This window comes from Saccopteryx leptura, chromosome 4 (assembly GCF_036850995.1).
Source record: "Saccopteryx leptura isolate mSacLep1 chromosome 4, mSacLep1_pri_phased_curated, whole genome shotgun sequence".
Lineage (NCBI taxonomy): Eukaryota > Metazoa > Chordata > Mammalia > Chiroptera > Emballonuridae > Saccopteryx > Saccopteryx leptura.
The window spans coordinates 143,990,141-144,010,378 of NC_089506.1; the positions used below are offsets into that span (position 1 = coordinate 143,990,141).

Below are 20,238 nucleotides of genomic sequence, written 5' to 3' on the forward strand. Positions count from 1 at the left end.
GCTCCTGGCGTCAAATGGAGAGGAGTTATCTGCTGAGAACCTCATTCAGCTGGTGAAGCAGCTGATTGAATAGGAAGAGACAGAAATCCAAGAACCCAAGAGATTTACTACCAAGGGTTTGGCAGAAGGATTTTCTAAGGTAGAGGATGGGTTGGCAATATTTCAGGCTGAGGACCTCAGCAATGACAGACTCAGTAAGGTCTACAGAGCTGTATGGATGCCTTGCAATGCTATAGGCAGATTTTGGAAGAGAAGAAGTCATTAACCTTCCAGACTAACTTGGACCAATTCTTTAAGAAGGTAGAGAGGCCTGCATCAGATCCTGTACCCTCTATATCAGCTGCTTCTCGAGATGAAACACCTGTAGTACAGGTAGAATCATCTCCAGCATCTCCTACATATTCTTTAGGCAATCCTGATTCCCCTGACCCAGTATCCCCAGCTCCTTCTGCAGGTTCTCCTGCCTCTCCAGCTTCCTCCTCCCAATAGGCCACTCTCTCCCACCTTGCAATGCCCCTTCCAGTGTGCAAGCCAGCCACAAGAATAAAGCTTTTTTTTTTACACTTTTTTTGTAATTTTTTTGTTATTACAGTACAGTATACTTGTCCTTTTCCTTTTCCTGTGGCTTAGTTGTGTTTTTATGTTCTAGATAATGATTTTACAACTGTGTTAGTTAAGATAGGTAAGTGACTTAGGCTAGGGTGTGTTTTGACTTACACCAAAATTCAGGTTATGTCACTGTTGTAGGAATGGAACTATGTCGTAACCTGAGGACCCCCTGTGCATCTATATTTCATAAAACTAAAGATAAATTTATCTTTCACACAAGCAAGATGCTACAAAAAATAAATGGTTAGATATAAAAAATAAGCTCAAAAATTAAGAATAGAATAGGCAAAATTTTTTAAACTAGATTTGAAATATACACTTGAGCAGAAGTTCCATCAAGCACAAAGGGTATTAAAATGAGAGGACCAGTCCGGGGAGTTAAACTATCTGACTATCAAGAAAGAGTAAGAGAAGTGGAGTGGGTGAGATTACAGAAGGAAAGAAATTATCAGACATGAAAAGAAACAATTTCCAAACTCAAAGTTTCCAAATTAAAAGAGCCTACCAAAAGCCCAACACAAAGAATGAAAAAAAATTTCCAACAAGGTACATAATCATGAACCTTGAGAAACTAGATAGTTAAAAACTTCCTGAGAAGGAAAACAATGCAAAACAAGTCACACGCAAAAGATTAAATATCATGACATTGTATTTTTTTTCTTTAAAAAATTTTTTTAATCAGTTTTATTTATTAAGTATTCAATTTTCAGAGAGGAGAGAGAGAGAGAGAGAGAGAGAGAGAGAGAAGGAAAGGGGGAGGAGCAGGAAGTGTCAACTCCCATATGTGCCTTGACCAGCCAAGCCCAGGGTTTCGAACCGGCAACCTCAGTGGTCCAGTTCGACGCTTTATCCCACTGCGCCACCACAGGTCAGGCTATGACACTGTATTTTTTAAGAGACACTTTTGAGGTAGAAAACATTGGAGCAATATCTTCAAAATTATGAAGAAAAGTATTGACAACTTAGAATTACTGATGCAATAAATGAAAGTACGTAGAGCATTTAGGCATTTTCAAAACTGTGAAGTCTAAAGCTAGTTAGTTACCTTACTTGCACACTTTGGCCGAAAGCTCCAAAACATTTGAACAAACCAAGATACAGAAAAACACTGAATCCTGAATAAGGCTATTGGAGACTGAACTTGGAAGAAAAAGAAAGAAAGTCCTACACTGACAACAAAAGTCAGCCCCAGGAGGACAGTTGTAGAGCAGGCCCAAAGAGCAACCAGTCCAGATAAAAGTCAGAGAAATTGAGGTCTCTAAGAAAAGTACCTCAATAAAAATTAAAAAATAAAACTAATCCAAGCTATAAGTGACTTTGAGAAAAATTTATTGAAAAGCTAGTGGAATTAATAACAGTAAAAAAAATAAGTAAATTTATAAAAACCATTAATTAATGAAAAAATTGCAGAAGCTATAATAATACCTTATACTGCTCACATATATATTTATGTAGGGATAGATTACTAAATACTGATTTTAGAAAAAATTGTGAACTAACTACATTAAAAACATAAAGGAAAAGAAGCAGAGGATGGCACTGTTTAAGAAAGAAAAATCCTGTGCTGTTCAGGTAGCTCAGTTGGGTAGACTAGAGCATCATCCCAATATGCCAAGATGGCGAGTTTGATCCTCGGTTAGAATCAACCAAAGAATGTATAAATAAGTGAACAAATCGATGTGTTCCTCTCTACCATAATTGATGAATTAGTAGTATAAGTATTATATTTTACTTATATTTTTTTATTGATTTTAGAGATAGGGGAGAGAGAGAGAAATACTGATTTCTTGTTCACTTCCTCATGCTTTCATTGTTTGATTCTTGTATGTACCCTGACAGGGGATCAAACCCACAACCTTGGCATATGAGGACAACACTCTGACCAACTGAGATACCCAGCCAAGGCAAACATTACATTTCAAAATATGTAGATTTTTAAAAAGATATTATTTATTCATTTTAGAGAAGGGGGAGAGAGAGAGAGAAAGAAAGAGAGAGAGAGAGAGAGAGAGACAGAGAGAGAGAAGGTGGGGAGGAGCGAGAGAGAAGGTGGGGAGGAGCAGGAAGCATCAACTCCCATATGTGCCTTGACCAGGCAAGCCCAGGGCTTGCTTGCATTTTTTTTTCTTTTTTTACAGAGACAGAGAGAGGGATAGATAGGGACAGACAGACAGGAACGGAGAGAGATGAGAAGCATCAATCATTAGTTTTTCGTTGCGACACCTTAGTTGTTCATTGATTGGTTTTGCATATGTGCCTTGACTGTGGGGCTACAGCAGACCGAGTAACCCCTTGCTTGAGCCAGCGACCCTGGGTCCAAACCAGATGAGCCTGCGCTCAAACTGGCAACCTTGGGGTCTCAAACCTGGATCCTCTGCATCCCAGTCTGACACTCTATCCACTGTGCCACCACCTAGTCAGGCAAGCCCAGGGCTTTGAACTAGTGACCTCAGTATTCCAAGTTAATGCTTTATCCACTGTGCCACGACAGGTCAGGCTAAAACATAGATTTTTAAAAGCTAGCTAAACAGGATCGGAAGTAGCAAGGGGGTAGAGAAGGAAACTTTAAAATTTTAATATAGCCCTTTCAGTACTTTTGTCTACATAAGCTATATATACACATTATTTAATAAAAGATACCATTTTAGAAAATTCAAAACTTATATTATAATAAAGTTTTGCTTTACAATGTTCCCTGCAATCTGGATAAAAGTACATTATATCCTGGAGTTTAACAGAACCTAAAGTATGTACAAATTCACTAAGTATAAAGTACGTCTGTATCTCATACTAATCTTTTCAAACATATGTACTGAGATTTCCACATCCTAAGAATTAAAAGATTGAAATGTTAATGACAATTAATGTTAACCACCTACTAGAACTGTGTTTTATGCTTGTGAAACACTACTAACATAAAAATGTAGTATTTCAATACAGTTTAATCTTCCACTTGCAAAGACCTGATCTATAATACGCCCAGAACAGAATAGAACAAGTATTTAATCTATTTTATAGAGAAGTAAACAAGCAGTTCTTCCAAGAGTTATATTCTCCCACCAGAAGGGAAAAAATCTGAGTATTTTTCAGCAATAACCCTAGTGCCTAAAGGATTATTCCTAGCCAAGAAGTTAAACAAAGATTTACTGAACCAATTGAAGTCTACTTTGGGATTTTATTTTGCAGAACTGTCATCACATTTCAACTCAAAACTCAACTACTTGCTCTACCAAACTTTTAGAGCAACATGTATATTATTCCATCTATATGAAGCCCAAATATATAGTAGTACATGCGGTGGACTTCTAAAAAAAATTGACTTTTTTTAAAAATTATGTGAGAGACTGGGAGGCAGAGAGACTGACTACACCCAGACTGGGATCCACCCAGCAAGCCCCATACCGAGATATGCTCTGCCCATCTGGAACCGCAGCTCTGTTGCTAAGCAACCAAGCCATTTCAGCGCCTGAGGTGAGCCCATGGAGCCATTCTCAGTGCCAGGGCAACTTTGCTCAAACAATTTGAGCTATGGCTGCAGGAGGGGAGAGAGAGAGAAAGAGAGAGAAAAAGAGAGGAGGAGGAGGAGTGGAGAAGATGGTCACTTCTCCTGTGTGCCCTGACGGGGAATCGAACCTGGGACTTTCACACGCAGGCTGGCGTTCCACCGCTGAGCCAACTAGCCAGGGCCAAAATAACTTTCATTAGCATTAGATATATCATATTATAATCTGGCTCCCTTTTTTACTCTTTTTTAAATGTTTATTTATTTTTATTGATTTTAAAGAGAGAAAGGGAAAGAACAGGAGAGAGACAGGGACATCTGTTCCTGCATGTACCCTGACCAGGATTGAACAAACAACCTCTGTGCTTCAGGATAATGCTCTAAGCAACTGAGCTATCCAGCCAGGGCTAATCCGGCTTCCTTTTTAAGAAACAAGAGAAATAACCACACTGTGGTATCCCATCTGGAGTCACTCACTGACAACTATGGTTAACTTTATTTTGAAATCACTTGTTGAGACTTCCTGTACTAGCTAAGATAGTAACACAGTTTCTTGTTGAGCTATTTATTCAATTTCTCTAATACCTACATAAGAATTTTTTTTTTTTTTGTATTTTTCTGAAGCTAGAAACGGGGAGAGACAGTCAGACAGACTCCCGCATGCGCCCGACCGTGATCCACCCAGCACGCCCACCAGGGGGCTACGCTCTACCCACCAGAGGGCGATGCTCTGCCCCTCCGGGGCGTCGCTCTGTCGCGACCAGAGCCACTCTAGCGCCTGGGGCAGAGGCCAAGGAGCCATCCCCAGCGCCGGGACATCTTTGCTCCAATGGAGCCTCGGCTGCAGGAGGGGAAGAGAGAGACAGAGAGGAAGGAGAGGGGGAGGGGTGGAGAAGCAGATGGGCGCTTCTCCTGTGTGCCCTGGCCGGGAATCGAACCTGGGACTTCTGCACGCCAGGCTGACGCTCTACCACTGAGCCAACCAGCCAGGGCCAAGAAATTGTTTTGAAATAATCAAAATTCTTTTATGTTCTAATATCATAAATATGCTTACTAACAGTAATAAGTTATTCACATAGAAAAATAAACTATACCTGAAATACTATAGGAATTGATTTCTAAATAAAATTTCTCTGGCAGCTATTTCCTTTGAATGTGTTTCTTAAAAATCTGTCCACAATTTCCAAATAAATTAGACAGGATCTTTTCCCTCTTATACATAAATATAACATGATAATGTTAACATTTGATAATATACCAAACTAAGGCTTCTATATTTACAGACATGTATAACAAAAAAACACTAAGTAAAATTATGGAATTTTTTTATTTATGCCTTTGTGGAAATAATGGACAAGTAAGTACCTTCACTATGAGTAAACTCTCCCCCCACCTTTATCCTTCTATTATTATTTTCATAGATCATTCCTAAAGAACATACTAGTAAATATTCAAAATTGCATATGCAAATAGTCATTTTCTTTTTAATAATTTTCCCCTTTATTAACTCTTCAGTCCTAGTTGAATGGACCACCTACTTTAAGTGCTAACTTATTTTGCTTTATATTACAAAATCTCAATCTTTAAAGTAAATGGAATGTTAGGGGTAAAATTAATTTTTTCTTCTACATGGCTAATATTTTTAAAGTTCTAATATATCAATGTATTTTTGCAATTTGAATTTAGCCATAAAATACAAAAACTATAATAGAAAAAAAATCATGGACAGTCATTCATTAAAAAGTACTTTAAGTTTATTTATCTTTGAGGTGGAAATAAAAGCTCTCAAATCATCAACAGGATTAATTTTTAGTTCTAAAATGGCAAATTTCTCTCAAATCTAGAATAACAAATAAAAAATACTTATGAAAGCATTAATATATTTTAACTTAGTATTTACATTGCTTGAGAGACCCAATTCTTGTATTAAGAAACTGTCTTCTATACCTCAATATTTTGAAATTATTCAAGATATTTTATCAATGCTTTTTTGAGAAAGAAACAGAACAAGATAATATTCTAAGAAATATTTTGTTGCCAATAGACAAATCTATAGTCTCCTAAGGAATAAACACAGAGGTTTTCAGAAGTTTCTCAAAATTGCACAAAATTATCATTAAAATAGATCACGTTTTGACTCATCTAAGTGATATTCATGTAAACTGAAAGTTTTTCTACAGTTAAAACTTATATGCTTGTTTTTGCTACTACTAACAATAAAGAACCTGTTTAACCTATTCAAATGGTTAAACCTCCCACATCTATTTTTCCATATGAAAAGGCAACCAAAATACCAAAATGAATTATACTAACATGCATTCTCACCACAAAGAAACTATACCAAGTATCTGCTATAGTACGTACATTGAAAAGTAGCAATTACATCAATCATTATGATCTAGCAAGTAAAATCATTTTAAAAACAATCTGATCCTGTTTTCCAATATTAAAAAGAACAAAACAACTAACTTGGATAATTTTTAACAAAAATTTTCTCATATTTTCTTTGAGATAAAGGTTTAATTCATATATTGTTAAAAAAAAAGAAACAGAACCTAAAATTATCTCAATAAGCCAAAAACCACTATACATATATGTAAAACTACTTTCCACAAGAAGCATATAGCCAGCCAGCCTCAACCTAGCCAGACTTCGGACTGAAATAATAGCCAAAGATTTCTGAAAGCATAATACATATGCTTTATTTAAAAATAAAAGCAAGCAAACAAACAAACAAAAAAACAACTATTATCTAATCTTCTGGATTGAAATAAAGCAAAATGACAGAAGTTATTTTTAAATTTTCAGATTCAGAAGGAAAATGATCACTTTGAACTAAAAGAAAAAGTCATACTTAATTATAAATTAACAGAAATGTAATCCTATCTCCCAAGTAGGTTCCCTACATACTGATAGATTTCTAAACGGTGAATTAATTTTGCAGCATTAATGTCACAGAAAATCTTCAGAAGTTTATAAAAGAAGCAAAGTTTTCACACCACATGCTAGGTACAAATTTTCAAGACTGAACAAGTAAGTACCTTGGCTCAGATTCAATAGCTTTGACTGTTTCTTACTAGGAGACTTGATATTTTATGTAGTTCACTTCAGGGTTTCCTGTGTTTTGTTTTTCTTAATCTAAAGCAGAATATTTCTGTACAGTAAGAATACAGTAATTTAGAACCTTTTAAGGATAAACTTAGAAAAGGTGACAAGCTTGCTGTAGTTGATTTTTCCCCACAGCATTTAAATTACAGATCTTTAATTTACAAATCTACATATAGAACTGAATATTTAACACAGAAAACCTTAGACTTTACTTCAATTTAAGTCATTCACAATTTTTTGCTTTGTATAAAATTTGTATGACTGGAAACCAAGGCAAATTAAAAATTTAATACATTGCCTTAAAACATACATAACAAGGTTTTGTACCTTAAACCATACATTGTAAAATACAAGCACTATGAAAATGTGACTAATGATCCAGTCCTTTAACCAAATATAATAGGAGTATTGAGAAGCTTTATCACTTTGTGGAATAGCTTTCTTCTCACTCAAATCTACATAACATACAATATTACTCTGTGATACAGCTTATTCATAAGAAAGGGATCTTTAAAAAGTTGATTGTAGAGAATTTTAATTTTTAAGTTTTACACCTACCAAAATGTTTTCTTCAAAAACTAATTTCACCTTTTTACTTTTCCTTAATTCCTAAATTAAAAAAAAAACCCAAAAAACTTCACATTATAACATCAGTGTCTTCAGTGTCTAAGACTTCATGGGTCATCGTACAAAAAAGACATCTGTTACACCTGCTTCGCCCCCACTGTAAGGCTTGCCTTACTCTTGACCTTTCCCACACCATGTAACTGGGCATAAATGGAATCAGAACACACGAAGACTTGGTGAACTAGACGGTTAGAACAAATGGGTAGGAGAGTATTAGCTATTAGCTTGTGTTTGAAGTAAGATTGGAAGAAGGTTGATAGTTGAGATCCATGTACAACTCACTTGAAGCAAAAAGGGCAGGCAACAAAAGGTACTCTGTGAAGTTCAAGATTTTAGTGTGACACATTAAAAAAAAACTCATGAGTTTAGAAGTTCAATTCTGTAAAAATTCTAATTGTTATACATAATTATGTCAAATAAAACTGATGGGGGAACAACCATGGAAATAAAACATTTTCTTCCTCACTTTTAAGAGAATCATTTATTTAAGTTATATGTGTTTAATTTGGGGAGCACTTTAACAAAGGACAAACTGCAGAGAATTTATGAATCAACTGATGTATGTGTGTCTAGACCTATGTAATCAATGGAGGCATGTTTTTAACTAGTAAGTAGGCACATAAAATAAAAACATAAAGGGAAGCTGGATAGAGGTCACTGCAGCTAGACTCTGTTCACGGGCTATAAACAGAACTCCTCCTTGATGTTAATCTGGATATCAGCATTTAATTCTGGTTTTCTGCATGTTGTTAAAGGCAGTAGGTCGTTTCTCATTTGGTACAAGTCTGAAGGAAAATCACATACTCAAGCACAGACACAATTCTACTTTCCTTCTACTTTTGTGAGGGGTAAAAGTTGGCAAAAAATAGCTTAGATTCTAAAGCCCGTCAGCTCTTTCTGTCTTCTCTGGGATGGAGGGGTACCAGCTCCTAGATTCTCGCAGGAATGCTATTATCTGGAGCCCTCCACAAGGATACTTCTTGAAGCCAAGCAGAGCCAGTGTCGTGCTGAAGACTGTGTGGGCCCTGCTCTCACATTATTAGGCACTACTGAGTGAAATGAAAGATGAAAGTTATTCTCATAAGCAATCATTAGAGTAGTTATTAAGTACATTTTTCTAATTTCTCTTAAGCAGGTACCAAGGGCTGTGTATACATTAAATAAAACTGAGTATTAAGAACATGTATTTCTATGTAAATATCATCAATAGCATTTTAATAGAGCTATAAACCATGAAGAAAATGAAGCAGAAATGAGAATATTCTGTAATAAACAATATTTTAGACCATGAGAATTCAAAGTATGAAAAAATGGACATATATAGTCAGCTAGTGCTAATTATCAAGTTAAAATATTTTGTGTGTTTTATGACTTGATGTGTAGAGATGGGTCTTTATTCTGACCTGGTATTTTCACATATTTAATAATATAGAATTAAAGATAGTATTTTAAATACTTGAATTTAACTTGCCCTTGAAATTAGCACCACACTGGATGTTTCCAAACTGACAAACATGATCAGTACTTCTATCCAATACAATTTACTTTGTGAAGATGCTTACTCTTCAGGCTTTGTTCTGACTCTTTTTGTCTCAATCATACCTAAACCAATCCAAAAGAGTCAACAGAGAAATAGAACAGTGATGTTGAACGTGAAATCATATGATTTAAATAAAATCTACTTACAGCTTTAAAACTGGGTTAGCAGTCTCTGGTTGAATATAAAAGATATAAGAAGATATGCATTTACACTGCTTACTCCCAAAATATGACTGAAAAAAGCATATAAGAAGTAAATGTCCCCAGAAACAAAGAACAGGAAAAAAGTGACAATAGAAAAAAGATTTCAACAACATTTGGATGGACAAGCAATAACTGATGTAGGCTTCAGCTTTCTCTGCTGGGTCTTCAACAGGAGGAACCCAGTAAAAAGACAATTCACTAGTATTATACCCTGGAAGTCAGGAATTTGAGACAGCAGGCACCTCTGAAGGCAGGCTTGCAGAGTGGATGAAAATGGAATAATTGGCTGAATGTCCGTATGGAGTAATAATTAGACTACCCAGATCTTCTGTCCTGCCTAGTCATGTAGTTTACATGATGGCCCTTCCCCAACTCTGGCATAATCCAGAAGAACTAATGTTAAACCAGAGAATACTGGTCTTGGGAATCCTAACAAAAGAAGGTGATGATGAAGAGCTGGAAACGAGAGGGGGTGTGTGTGTGGGAGGGGGAGCGGTAATACACAGACTCGATTTAAGTTATTGCCTGATCGATGACTGCTGCTGAGTCTCTGAGTCTCCTTCCCCAATCAGCTCCTACAACACTGACTGTCAGACTTACACACCACAGATAAGAAAATGAACAGTCCCCTCTGGAGAAAACGAGAGGCTCAACAACCGGAAGACACTGATGTTTAGAGGTTCCTCCAAGAATGCTGCCAGGTCTCTATACATTATAAAAGGCCCACCAACCAATAAGCTCCAGCCACTTGCACAAAATTTCCTACTACCCTTTTGAATATAAACAGATACTCAAAGACCATGAGACATTTGAGAACAATTTTAATATGTGATTAAAGCAAAAAGGAGGCAAGGGGGATGCTAAATAAGCAATTCGAGGTTCCAGTTAAAATTTAAAAGATATTAATATCCTTAGAAATAAAAAGGTATTACAAGTCTATGACACATGAACGCTATGAAAATGGAACATTAAAAAAAGTTTTAAAAATAGAAAAATAAGTCGATACAAAAATGTCCATACAAGGATTAAAAGAAAATTAAGAGAAAAGTCAAGAATATAGTATAAAGCAAATAGCAAAGAGGAAATAAAATATTAAAGAATCATTCAAAGAAATCAAATACCTCACTAGAGTTTCTGAAAAAGAAGACAGATTTTTACGAAAGACAATATAAACCTACAGATAAAATTAGCAGATTGAGCACATCTACTTACTTTTGTCCCTTCTCTCCAATCCACACCTAAACGACAGTAAAGCATTTCTTCTCTTTTTAAGTACATAAATAGAGTGACTGACAGAAAAGTGGTCAATGACTAAACAGAATGAGGAAGCTCAATCAGAAAGCCAGGACACAATCTGCTTTTACTGCAGAACCGCCAGAAAGCATAAGAAACTGGTCAAATTGAGGCAAAAGTCTGAGTCTGTCTCTTGTCGGTGATATTAGGAGAAAAAGCACCACTAAAAATAATTACTTTACATAAAAGTTAAAACTCTCTCCACCGGAAAGCAGTGTGGAGATTCAGCTTTGGAGAGAGTGAGACGGGATCTCGGGCCTCCCCAGACGGTTCAACACTTGCTCAGAGCTTCTTTTCAGTCTCTTAGTGCCTACACTCAAATATGAACAGGCCAGTATCACCAGCTCTCTCTAAGAAAAGTCTTTAACATGAAAGACAGCAACCAAACCAAACAAAACCAACTTGGAGTAAAAAGATACTTGGCATAAAGAAAACCGTTACATAATCTAAAAGTGTCTCAAATAGACACAAGACAATATAATCACAAAACAAGTAGGATTACATAAAGGTGGGAGAAGAAACAGAAAAATTAGCTCTTAAAAATAAAAAATTATAGCAGAAATGAAATACTCAACTAAAGGGTTGGGAAGATTGAGAAAACCTACCAGAAAATTAAAAAATCTAAGTATAAACATATACATGAAAGATGAGAGTCTTAGAGAACCAGTCTAGGAAATCCAGTATCTGAACAAAAAAGCAATGCAGAAACAGAAAAATGGAAAAAAGAAAATCACAAATAATTACAGAAAAATGTCTAGAAGTTAAGACCACAAGTTTCCAAACTGGGTGAAGTCCTAGCACAACAAATGAAAACAGATTCGCAACCAGGAACATTATAATAAATTTTAACACAGTGAGTGGCTAAAAAAAAAGATAGTAACAATTCACAGAAGAAAAATATGGGACACAAAAAAATCAGAAATCGAATTGGCAAATTGGAATTCTTTTTTTTTTTAATCTTTTTTTAAACATTTTATTTATTCATTTTAGAAAGGAGAGAGAGAGGGAGAGACAGAGAGAGAGAAGGGGGGAGGAGCAGGAAGCATCAACTCCCATATGTGCCTTGAGCAGGCAAGCCCAGGGTTTCGAACCAGTGACCTCAGCATTTCCAGGTTGACGCTTTATCCACTGCGCCACCACAGGTCAGGCGCAAATTGGAATTCTTAAAGAACAAGAATGGAACTTCAAAGACCAAATAAATCTGACAAACTATTTTTATTTAAAACTTAAATTAATATTCAGGAGAAACAAGAGATAATTTGATCCAAAAAGAGGCACAGGGAATTCTTAGAAAGACAGTGAAGAAAATTCTAGGATTAAGAGCTATGTAGGATGTTTAGAGAAGTGAGGGCTCTAAATATTTAAATATTCTCTCTAAGAGGATATTTCCACTGGAAAAAAAAATAGAAATGATGTATCAGAACTACTGAAGTTTAGAAATCTGTAGAAGAGTTTAGCTTTTACAAAACAAGAGTAAAAAATTGTTCAAAAGAGGTAATAAGACACTATAATGCTCAGCTATAAATATTTTTATAGGTATAACTAAACCCAACTACTGATTTAATTTTAAAAGTCTCTTTACTTTCTTGAAATGGAAGAAAAAGAAAGAAGGCAAAAGGTGCAATAATATCTAAAGTTAAAGAAATGCCATTAATTAACATTTAAACATATGGAAGAAATAAAAAGAGGTAAAAGTAGCTCCTCTGTAATATAACATGAGACTCAGGAAAGAAAAGGCAGAAAACTGGCAACTTTCCTTGTATTTTAGTTTTTAAACTATTTTGAAAATTTAGTAGTTTAAAACTAATTTAAAACAAAGTAGTTTTAAACTACTTTGAAAATTTTCAATTAAATAAAAAAGATTTCAACAAAGAAAAATTCTCTAATGATCTAAAATCCTTTTTCAACTCAGAGATGGGATCTGATGGTGTTACCTGAAGAAGGAAAAGAAATTCATAAATTATACTGATGTTTTGAAGGATACACTGCGAAAGACAAAACAAGCAGGCACCAAACTAAGCTGATATTCATTTCCTGTGTGGGCTTCATAAAGCTGTAGTAGACTTCAGTCACTAGGTACACAACTGTAGCAGCCACTGTGAAATCCACCAGCCACTGGTATTCTGGAAAGTAATGTAATGCTGAAAAATAAAGGGTAAAAAAAAAAAAGATTTAAACTTTCATAAACAGCATAGAAGGGTTTATCTATTATTAACTATAAACATGCTAGACTTAATCTGATGATTTACAAAGCAAAAATTACAAATATGAGAATCTAAAAATGCAGGAAACATATCAAGAATGCTGGCATCCAAAACTAAATTTTAATACCACATAAATTAAAAAATTAAAATAAACCTGAAATAATTACCAACAATTATTTAAATTGTTAAAAATATGATTGTAAAATGAGTTGGTATCATCTTAGCTTATTACCTATTCTTTAGAGAAAATATAATTCAATACATTTTTATAGAATCTGAGCTATACTTTAGAAAAATGGTTTTCAATCTTTTTTAATCTCATAGCATACATAAACTAATTTAATTACTAAAATTCTGTGGCACACCAAAAAATATATTTTTTCCGTAACAAAAAAATAGGTATAATTTTGATTGATTCACACCAGACAGCTATTGTGTTGGCTCTTGTCACTTTTTAATTTGACAATCTAAGGAGAAATAGGTCAGTGCCCTGACTAGTCAGGTATTACATGTTTTAAAAATTCTTGTGGCACTTGTTGAAAATCACTGCTTTAAATACAACCTAATGTAGACAACTACAGTTTTACTTATATTCATTTGTGAAGAATGATAAACTGTATTTTTTTAAATTTATTTACTGATTTTAGAAAAAGAGGAAAGGAGAGAAAGAGCCAGAAACATTGACCTGTTTCTGTATGTGCCCTGACTAGGGGTCAATCCAGCAATCTTTGTGCATAGAGATGACACTCGAACCAACCAAGCTATCCAGCCAGGGCAAGAATGTATCATTTATGTCACAGTTATTAACTGCACTAATAGAGGGTTAGTAAGGTTAGTAATTTTCAGTTACTGCAGATTAAAATAATAAATTAAATAAATCTACTTTTTAATACATTATCTGCTCCTGCAAGAAAAACTGATGAAATTCCTGTCGATTTTTCCTTAAAACCACATCCTTTCAACAAAATATTCTCTTCTTAAGGGTTTACATTAAAATTGGCATAATCTGAATGTAAATATGATTCCATCTCCCTTTTCATTTCAGATATTCTGGTTAACTTATGCCAAAGAGTAGTCCAAAAAAATCAACATCATTTTGTAGAAGGCCTCCAAAATATGTGAAAACACAGACATAACCATTAATTTGTATGTTCTTATTGGCACATTACTTTGAAAAAATTTTAGTTGTAAAATGTAATTACTGAGGCTATTTTAAAATCACATTTTTATTAAAAAAGTATCTTAAAAATACTACTCAAAGTTAGAGTTATTTAAAATATCAAAACCGCACTAACCAAACTTACATCATCTCTATGAGTTGATGCAAAAATTCCAAATCCAAATTAAGTAAATTTTTTTATTTGCAGTAAGTTATTTTAATTCCTTAAGCTTTTTTTCTGTGATGTACAGCTTCTGAACATCATTATGAAAAGCTTGCCCTAAAATGGCTGCAAGATTCCTACCCTCTTTCTCTTCTAAAATTATCCAGTTAAACCTTTTGAATAACTTTCTGGAAGGAATTTGGGAAATGGATGAAACAGAGAAGTGTCTGTATATCTAAAGGTTTTCGATTTTTATAACCACAATTGAAGTAAACGTTCTAATTCTTCTTGTCAGCCCACACTCTTGCAGGTCACCTACAGGGAAATTAATAGCAAACTGCCAAGCAATATTCAAATGTTCCTATGTTCTTTAAGAGGAACTTATATTTAATAGCTGATACAAATTGAGATATACTTTTTAAGAGAATATTCAGATACCATAATATATATTCAGCAAAAGTACAAATTATACAAATTCTTTGTTATATATTTAATCCAAGTATTATATCCTTTTTGTATTCAATAATATATTATAATTATAGCCCTGCCTTTTTCAGAGAATACTGGAAACAAAAGAAAACTAAAGAGTTTATCAAGCCCAGTAATTTCCATTACGCTCCTCAGAGTGCTTAATGTTCAGGCAGAAAACTACTTTTACCTAAACCCACATACATAGCAGACATTCGCAAATAAATATGTCAATATAAAAATAAATAGAACATCTCCCTGTTACTCTGATCAACTGAAATGCTCTTGAAATTCTGTGGCCAGTTGTTAAACTAGTATCATTTGCTCCTCAAAATTGTACAAGTGAAACAAAACATTGATTAAGCTGTGTACTGAAGCCACATTACCCTAATTTCAATTTTTAAGATCATAATAGCCTAGTTCTCACTGAATGTCTCTAACACATTAGGTGTGTTATCGTGGACAAGTTATTTAAACTCTATCTAATGAGTTCTTTTCTGAAAGCTTGATAATAGTTATATACCTCATAGAACTGTGAGGATGAGTTAGAGGATGAGTTAATACAAGCAAAGCACAACGACTGATAAATATGGAATTTTAAGCTATGAAAACCAATTAGATGATAATCTTTCAATAAACATTAGTTATTAGTAAAAGTAAAAATAAAGTACGAGAAATCAGGGGATATATATGTATATATATTCTTATATTTATACATCTGTGAACATTTTATATAAACCATTATTTCTGAAGGCTGCTCCAAATTAGAACCACTTGGAACATTTTTAAAATTACAAATTCCCAGAACTCATTTTATATTTACTGAATCTCCAACAGTAGGTATGATGATTCTTTATTTTTAAAGAGCCGCTCAAGTGATTCTGAGGTAATGCCAGGTTTGAAAACCTGTGTTTTAAATAATATCACATAAAATGACTTTCTCATCTAAGACTGAAATAATTTCATTTTAAATTTAAAATCATTATAGTTATTATGCAATTATAAACATTGACATTCAGGAAAAAATACTGAATGACTTATCAGAGATACCCAATGGGTAAAAGTAAAACTTGAACAAGTAAAATTTTCTTTTTCTTAATCAAGTTTATTATTCTAAAACCACTTTTTCTTCTATTAAATATGAGCATAAAGTTGAATTATTATAAATACAGGGAATTCAATACAAGTTCATTTCTGCAAGCCATAGAAATAGACTGGGACTGATGGCAAAAAGTCTGGAATTTGAAACAATGAAAATTGACTCTGATCTCAGCATAGACAGAAACTAACAAACTTGTATAAGTCAGCCTCTGCTGAAAAATGCAAAAAATAATGCTTACTGTAAGTTAGATGAGTAAAAAAAAGGGAAATTCAATTCAAATGTAGTCATTTTGAGCTTCTAAGCTCTGAGAAAGATTTCATATTCTCTGTATAATGAACTTAATGATTACAAAAAAAAAAGTCCAGCCGCAACACATAAAATGAAAGTTCAATAGCATAGTATAAAACTGAGATTTCAGAACACTTTACCAAGATTTCCCATACCTAAGGTATCCACTTCTGTAATTGACTTTGTTTCTAGATGGAGGTCAATGTCCTTTGGAATGGTTAGTGGCTTACTTTCAATGTGACCATTATATTTCCTATAAAAATCAGACAAGTAACACAAAAAACAAGTTACCTACACTGTTATCCGAGTGCTTATATAAAACTAATTTTAGCCTGACTAGGTGGTGGTGCAGTAGATAGAACATCGGACTGGGACGCAGAGGACCCAGGTTTGAAACGCCAAAGTGGCCGGCCTGAGCATGGGCTCAACCAGCTTGAGCGCGGGGTTGCTGGCTTGGGATCATAGACATGACCCCATGGTCGCTGACTTGAGCCCAAAGGTCACTGGCTTGAAGCCCAAGGTCCCTGGCTTGGGCCTAGCGTCACTGGCTTGATGAGCAAGGGTCACACACTCTGCTGGAGCCCCCGTCAAGGCACATATAAGAAAGCAGTCAATGAACAACTAAGGAGCCACAATGAAGAATTGATGCTTCTCAGCTCTCTCCTATCCTGTCTGTCTGTCCCTATCTGTCTGTCTCTCTGTCTCTGTCACAAAAGAAAGAAAAAAAACTAATTACAAATGAAATGTTATATTTCACAGTGAGAAAAAAGCAGAATTTCTAATATTTCCTTAAAAAGAAGGTAAGGTACACAAAAGTAGTTTGTAGAAGGGGGATGACAAAAATATGGATGTAAATTATTACGTCAATACAGAGATTATCAGGAAAAGAGTTACAAACATTAGTTACAGGAATAAAAATCTTAATTGGTATCTTAGCATATTACCCCATTTTTCCTACTGTTTCCTCTGTAAAGACAGTCTAACATCTCTTTCTTTAGGGACAAGAGTAAAAGCAAATGAAGACTTAATTGAACCTGAATTTCTCTTTGAAATTATACATGTATGTACATACACTGCTCACAAAAACTAAGAGATCAGAAAATGTCCAGATACCCCAGTACTTACAGCCTTTTGTACAGTGCATTTTCACCAATGAAATAAAAGTTGGTTTTGCATCTCATTTGCATAATCAAACAATTTTCTTTGACTTGTGTTTGCTTTTCTGATGTTCTTGTTTAATTAAAAAATATCAAATGCTTCTTTTTTAAAATTGCTTCATATTCACTGGAACGTCCTCAATGTCCCAAGCCAATGCTCTATCCACTGCACCACCACCTGGTCAGGTACTTTTATTCTCAAATAATTATAAACTTGGAAAACTTGAGTAAAAATATAAATTCATGTCAAAAAATCAAATAATAATTATAACTACTAGGAACAACACTGTGTCACTTAGTGCATCTTTTTGTAATTATTAAACATTTTTACCAAATAAAATACTGTAAGAATAACAAAATTACTAACTATATATAAGGCATACAATAAGAATTAAATGTTAATATTAATACATTATATAACTAAATTTTCACAAATGTTAAGCATGGTAGCTATAAATACAAAGGTAGAATAGTTACAAAGAAATAGTTAAGAAAACTAGTCTAAAAACTAATCTAGATTACAATCCTGACTCTTAATAGTTATGTGAACAAGTCATTTCTGATCAACTTACTCATTAATAAAATATAAATGAAAATAACAGTTAATCTTTAGGGAGTATAGATTTATTTAAACTATTTAAAAGTGCTTTGGAAATTTTAATATTAAACAGGAATATTTTATTAAAGAACATAACTACTGAAACTCAGAGGAGGGTTTACACTTAATCTTCCAATGAGCTTCAATGTTTATTTATAATTATAAGTGAAAAAGAGAATAGCAGTAAAATCAGAAAAGAGAATATTTTCAAATTTTCAATTAATGCTAAATAATCACTGTTTAAAGAATTTTAAAAAATTTGGTGAGTTTGTTCTCACTGATATTTTACAATATATTAGAATAACAGTTTTAGGTCCTAAGAAGTCCTCCCCTTGCCCAAATGAGGAATTTAAAACTAAGACCCATTCAGAAAGGCTAATTAACAAGCAGTTTCCTTTAAAATTCAGTTCAAATAGAGAGAAAAATTTAAAGCTGAAGGATCCTTCAAAATTAGTTTCGTTCTTCCATTTAACAGATGAGGCTGCTGTGATTCACTCAGTGAGGTTCAGTTAAGTTTTCTTCATAAACTTTAAATATCAAAATAATATACAGCAGCTGAATGGGACCTAAGAATTTATATATATTGTCCATGCCTTTTATTTAAAAAGGTCAAATCAGAAGAATTTGTCCAATAACATAATGAGTGATAGCAAAATAGAAAAGAACCCAAACAAACTGATACTTTTAAATGACATGGACTATGGGCTTCCCCCATCAACCCTCCCACTGAATTTAATATGATGGCTATTTGTTCTCATTACTGAAACACGAAGAAAATTACAGTTGACTATTCTTAAGTAAAATAATCACTTTTGTGCTTATGTATTAGATTACTACACATGGGATTTTCTTAAAGGGTGATCCAAAATTATTTTATTTTAGATCATGGGTTTTGATCTCCATTTATCAACTGTTGATAGTATAATTGGTAAACATTCCTTAACTAAAGTCCAAAAATATATTTAACATAAATTGTGTCAAATATTTAACACTTTACAAACTCAACAATGTAACTTACCTATCTTTTTTGCTTTTCCCTTTTTGCTGCTTCCCTGCAAGAATTCTTAATTCTTCTTCTGTAGGATGTTGATACCACCTTAAACTAAGAAAAGAGGAATCCTTTAAAATGAAGTAATTAAAATTACCAGAATATTCATTTATTCTACAAGCATTTATTTTCTTATCTGTGTAGACACTGCTGGGAACAATCAGGTGAAAAATTCTAATCTGAAACAGATACTACTGCTTAAGCCTTAAAATGATTTATTTCTATTCAAATCCAGCAAACAAGCACTTACTAGATAGATCCCAAATCCTGAAATACTGTTTGTGGTTGTATTTCTTACAACTAACAATGTATTAATATACATAAAGATGAGACAGGCTTACTGTTAAAAGTAAACAGAGTAAACTCTTCAGGCAAGCTGGCAGCAGCACATTAAAATTCTCCACCCATCCCCTCATTTACACAAAATGAACCTCTATGTGTCATAAAGAAGTCCTTTGAATGCACCCCAAACTACAAATAGTCTTCACTTTACTTTCCTTCCTTTAATTTAGTTGGAGAACTTTCAAATTTTATTAGTGTAAATCATCATATTTAAAACACTCTCAACTCTTAGCTATATGTAACCCTCTTCAGTTAGGGCCACACCACCCAGCGAAAACATCCAAACGTCATTTATTCCCTCCAAAGCTCTCGGGTTCAGTCTCAATTTCCTGTCTCATCAAAACTTCCTATCAGCTAGTCACCTAAATTTGAGATTCAGGTTTTATCTTCAATGTGTCCTCACCACATGTTAACATTAATCCTCAACTCTTAATATCCTAACTTGCCTGCTCCCCTGCAAGAACCTCAGTTCAGACTTCTGTTCAGCATCTTTCTCTCTAGCTCTATGGCAAAACTCTGTCTACTTACTTTCCCTCTGGACACTCTCTCCTAAGAACGTTCTGATCCCACCTTCCATTATCTTTTTATAATGCAAACCTTAAGATATATGCCTGTTGACACATTTTTAATAACTCCTCACAGAGTAAAGCAGTGAAGTAAGGCAGCTAGGGAAAGATTCTGACCAAGTTTCTATTCTCATAAAGAAAAAACATACAGCTGGTATTGCTATACTTTGCACTTCTTCAATTATAAAACCCTAGATTAAGGTGAAATATGCCAATAAAAAATATAATATTGCCATGGCCGGTTGGCTCAGCCATAGAGCA

The 20,238-nt window shown here is 34.0% G+C and overlaps 1 protein-coding gene across 3 annotated transcripts in view; it reads right to left on the reverse strand.

Moving 5' to 3' along the window:
* Nucleotides 1-20,238, reverse strand: part of TMEM161B (transmembrane protein 161B) — an 89,062-nt gene that overhangs the window by 17,853 nt on the left and 50,971 nt on the right. For all 3 annotated transcript variants that reach the window (XM_066381804.1, XM_066381803.1, XM_066381805.1), the window contains 3 exons: nt 19,040-19,123; nt 16,422-16,519; nt 12,867-13,023 (listed from right to left, as the gene is read on the reverse strand). In XM_066381804.1, coding sequence (XP_066237901.1) covers nt 12,867-13,023; nt 16,422-16,519; nt 19,040-19,123 — 339 coding nt within the window. The remainder of the gene's footprint in view (nt 1-12,866; nt 13,024-16,421; nt 16,520-19,039; nt 19,124-20,238) is intronic.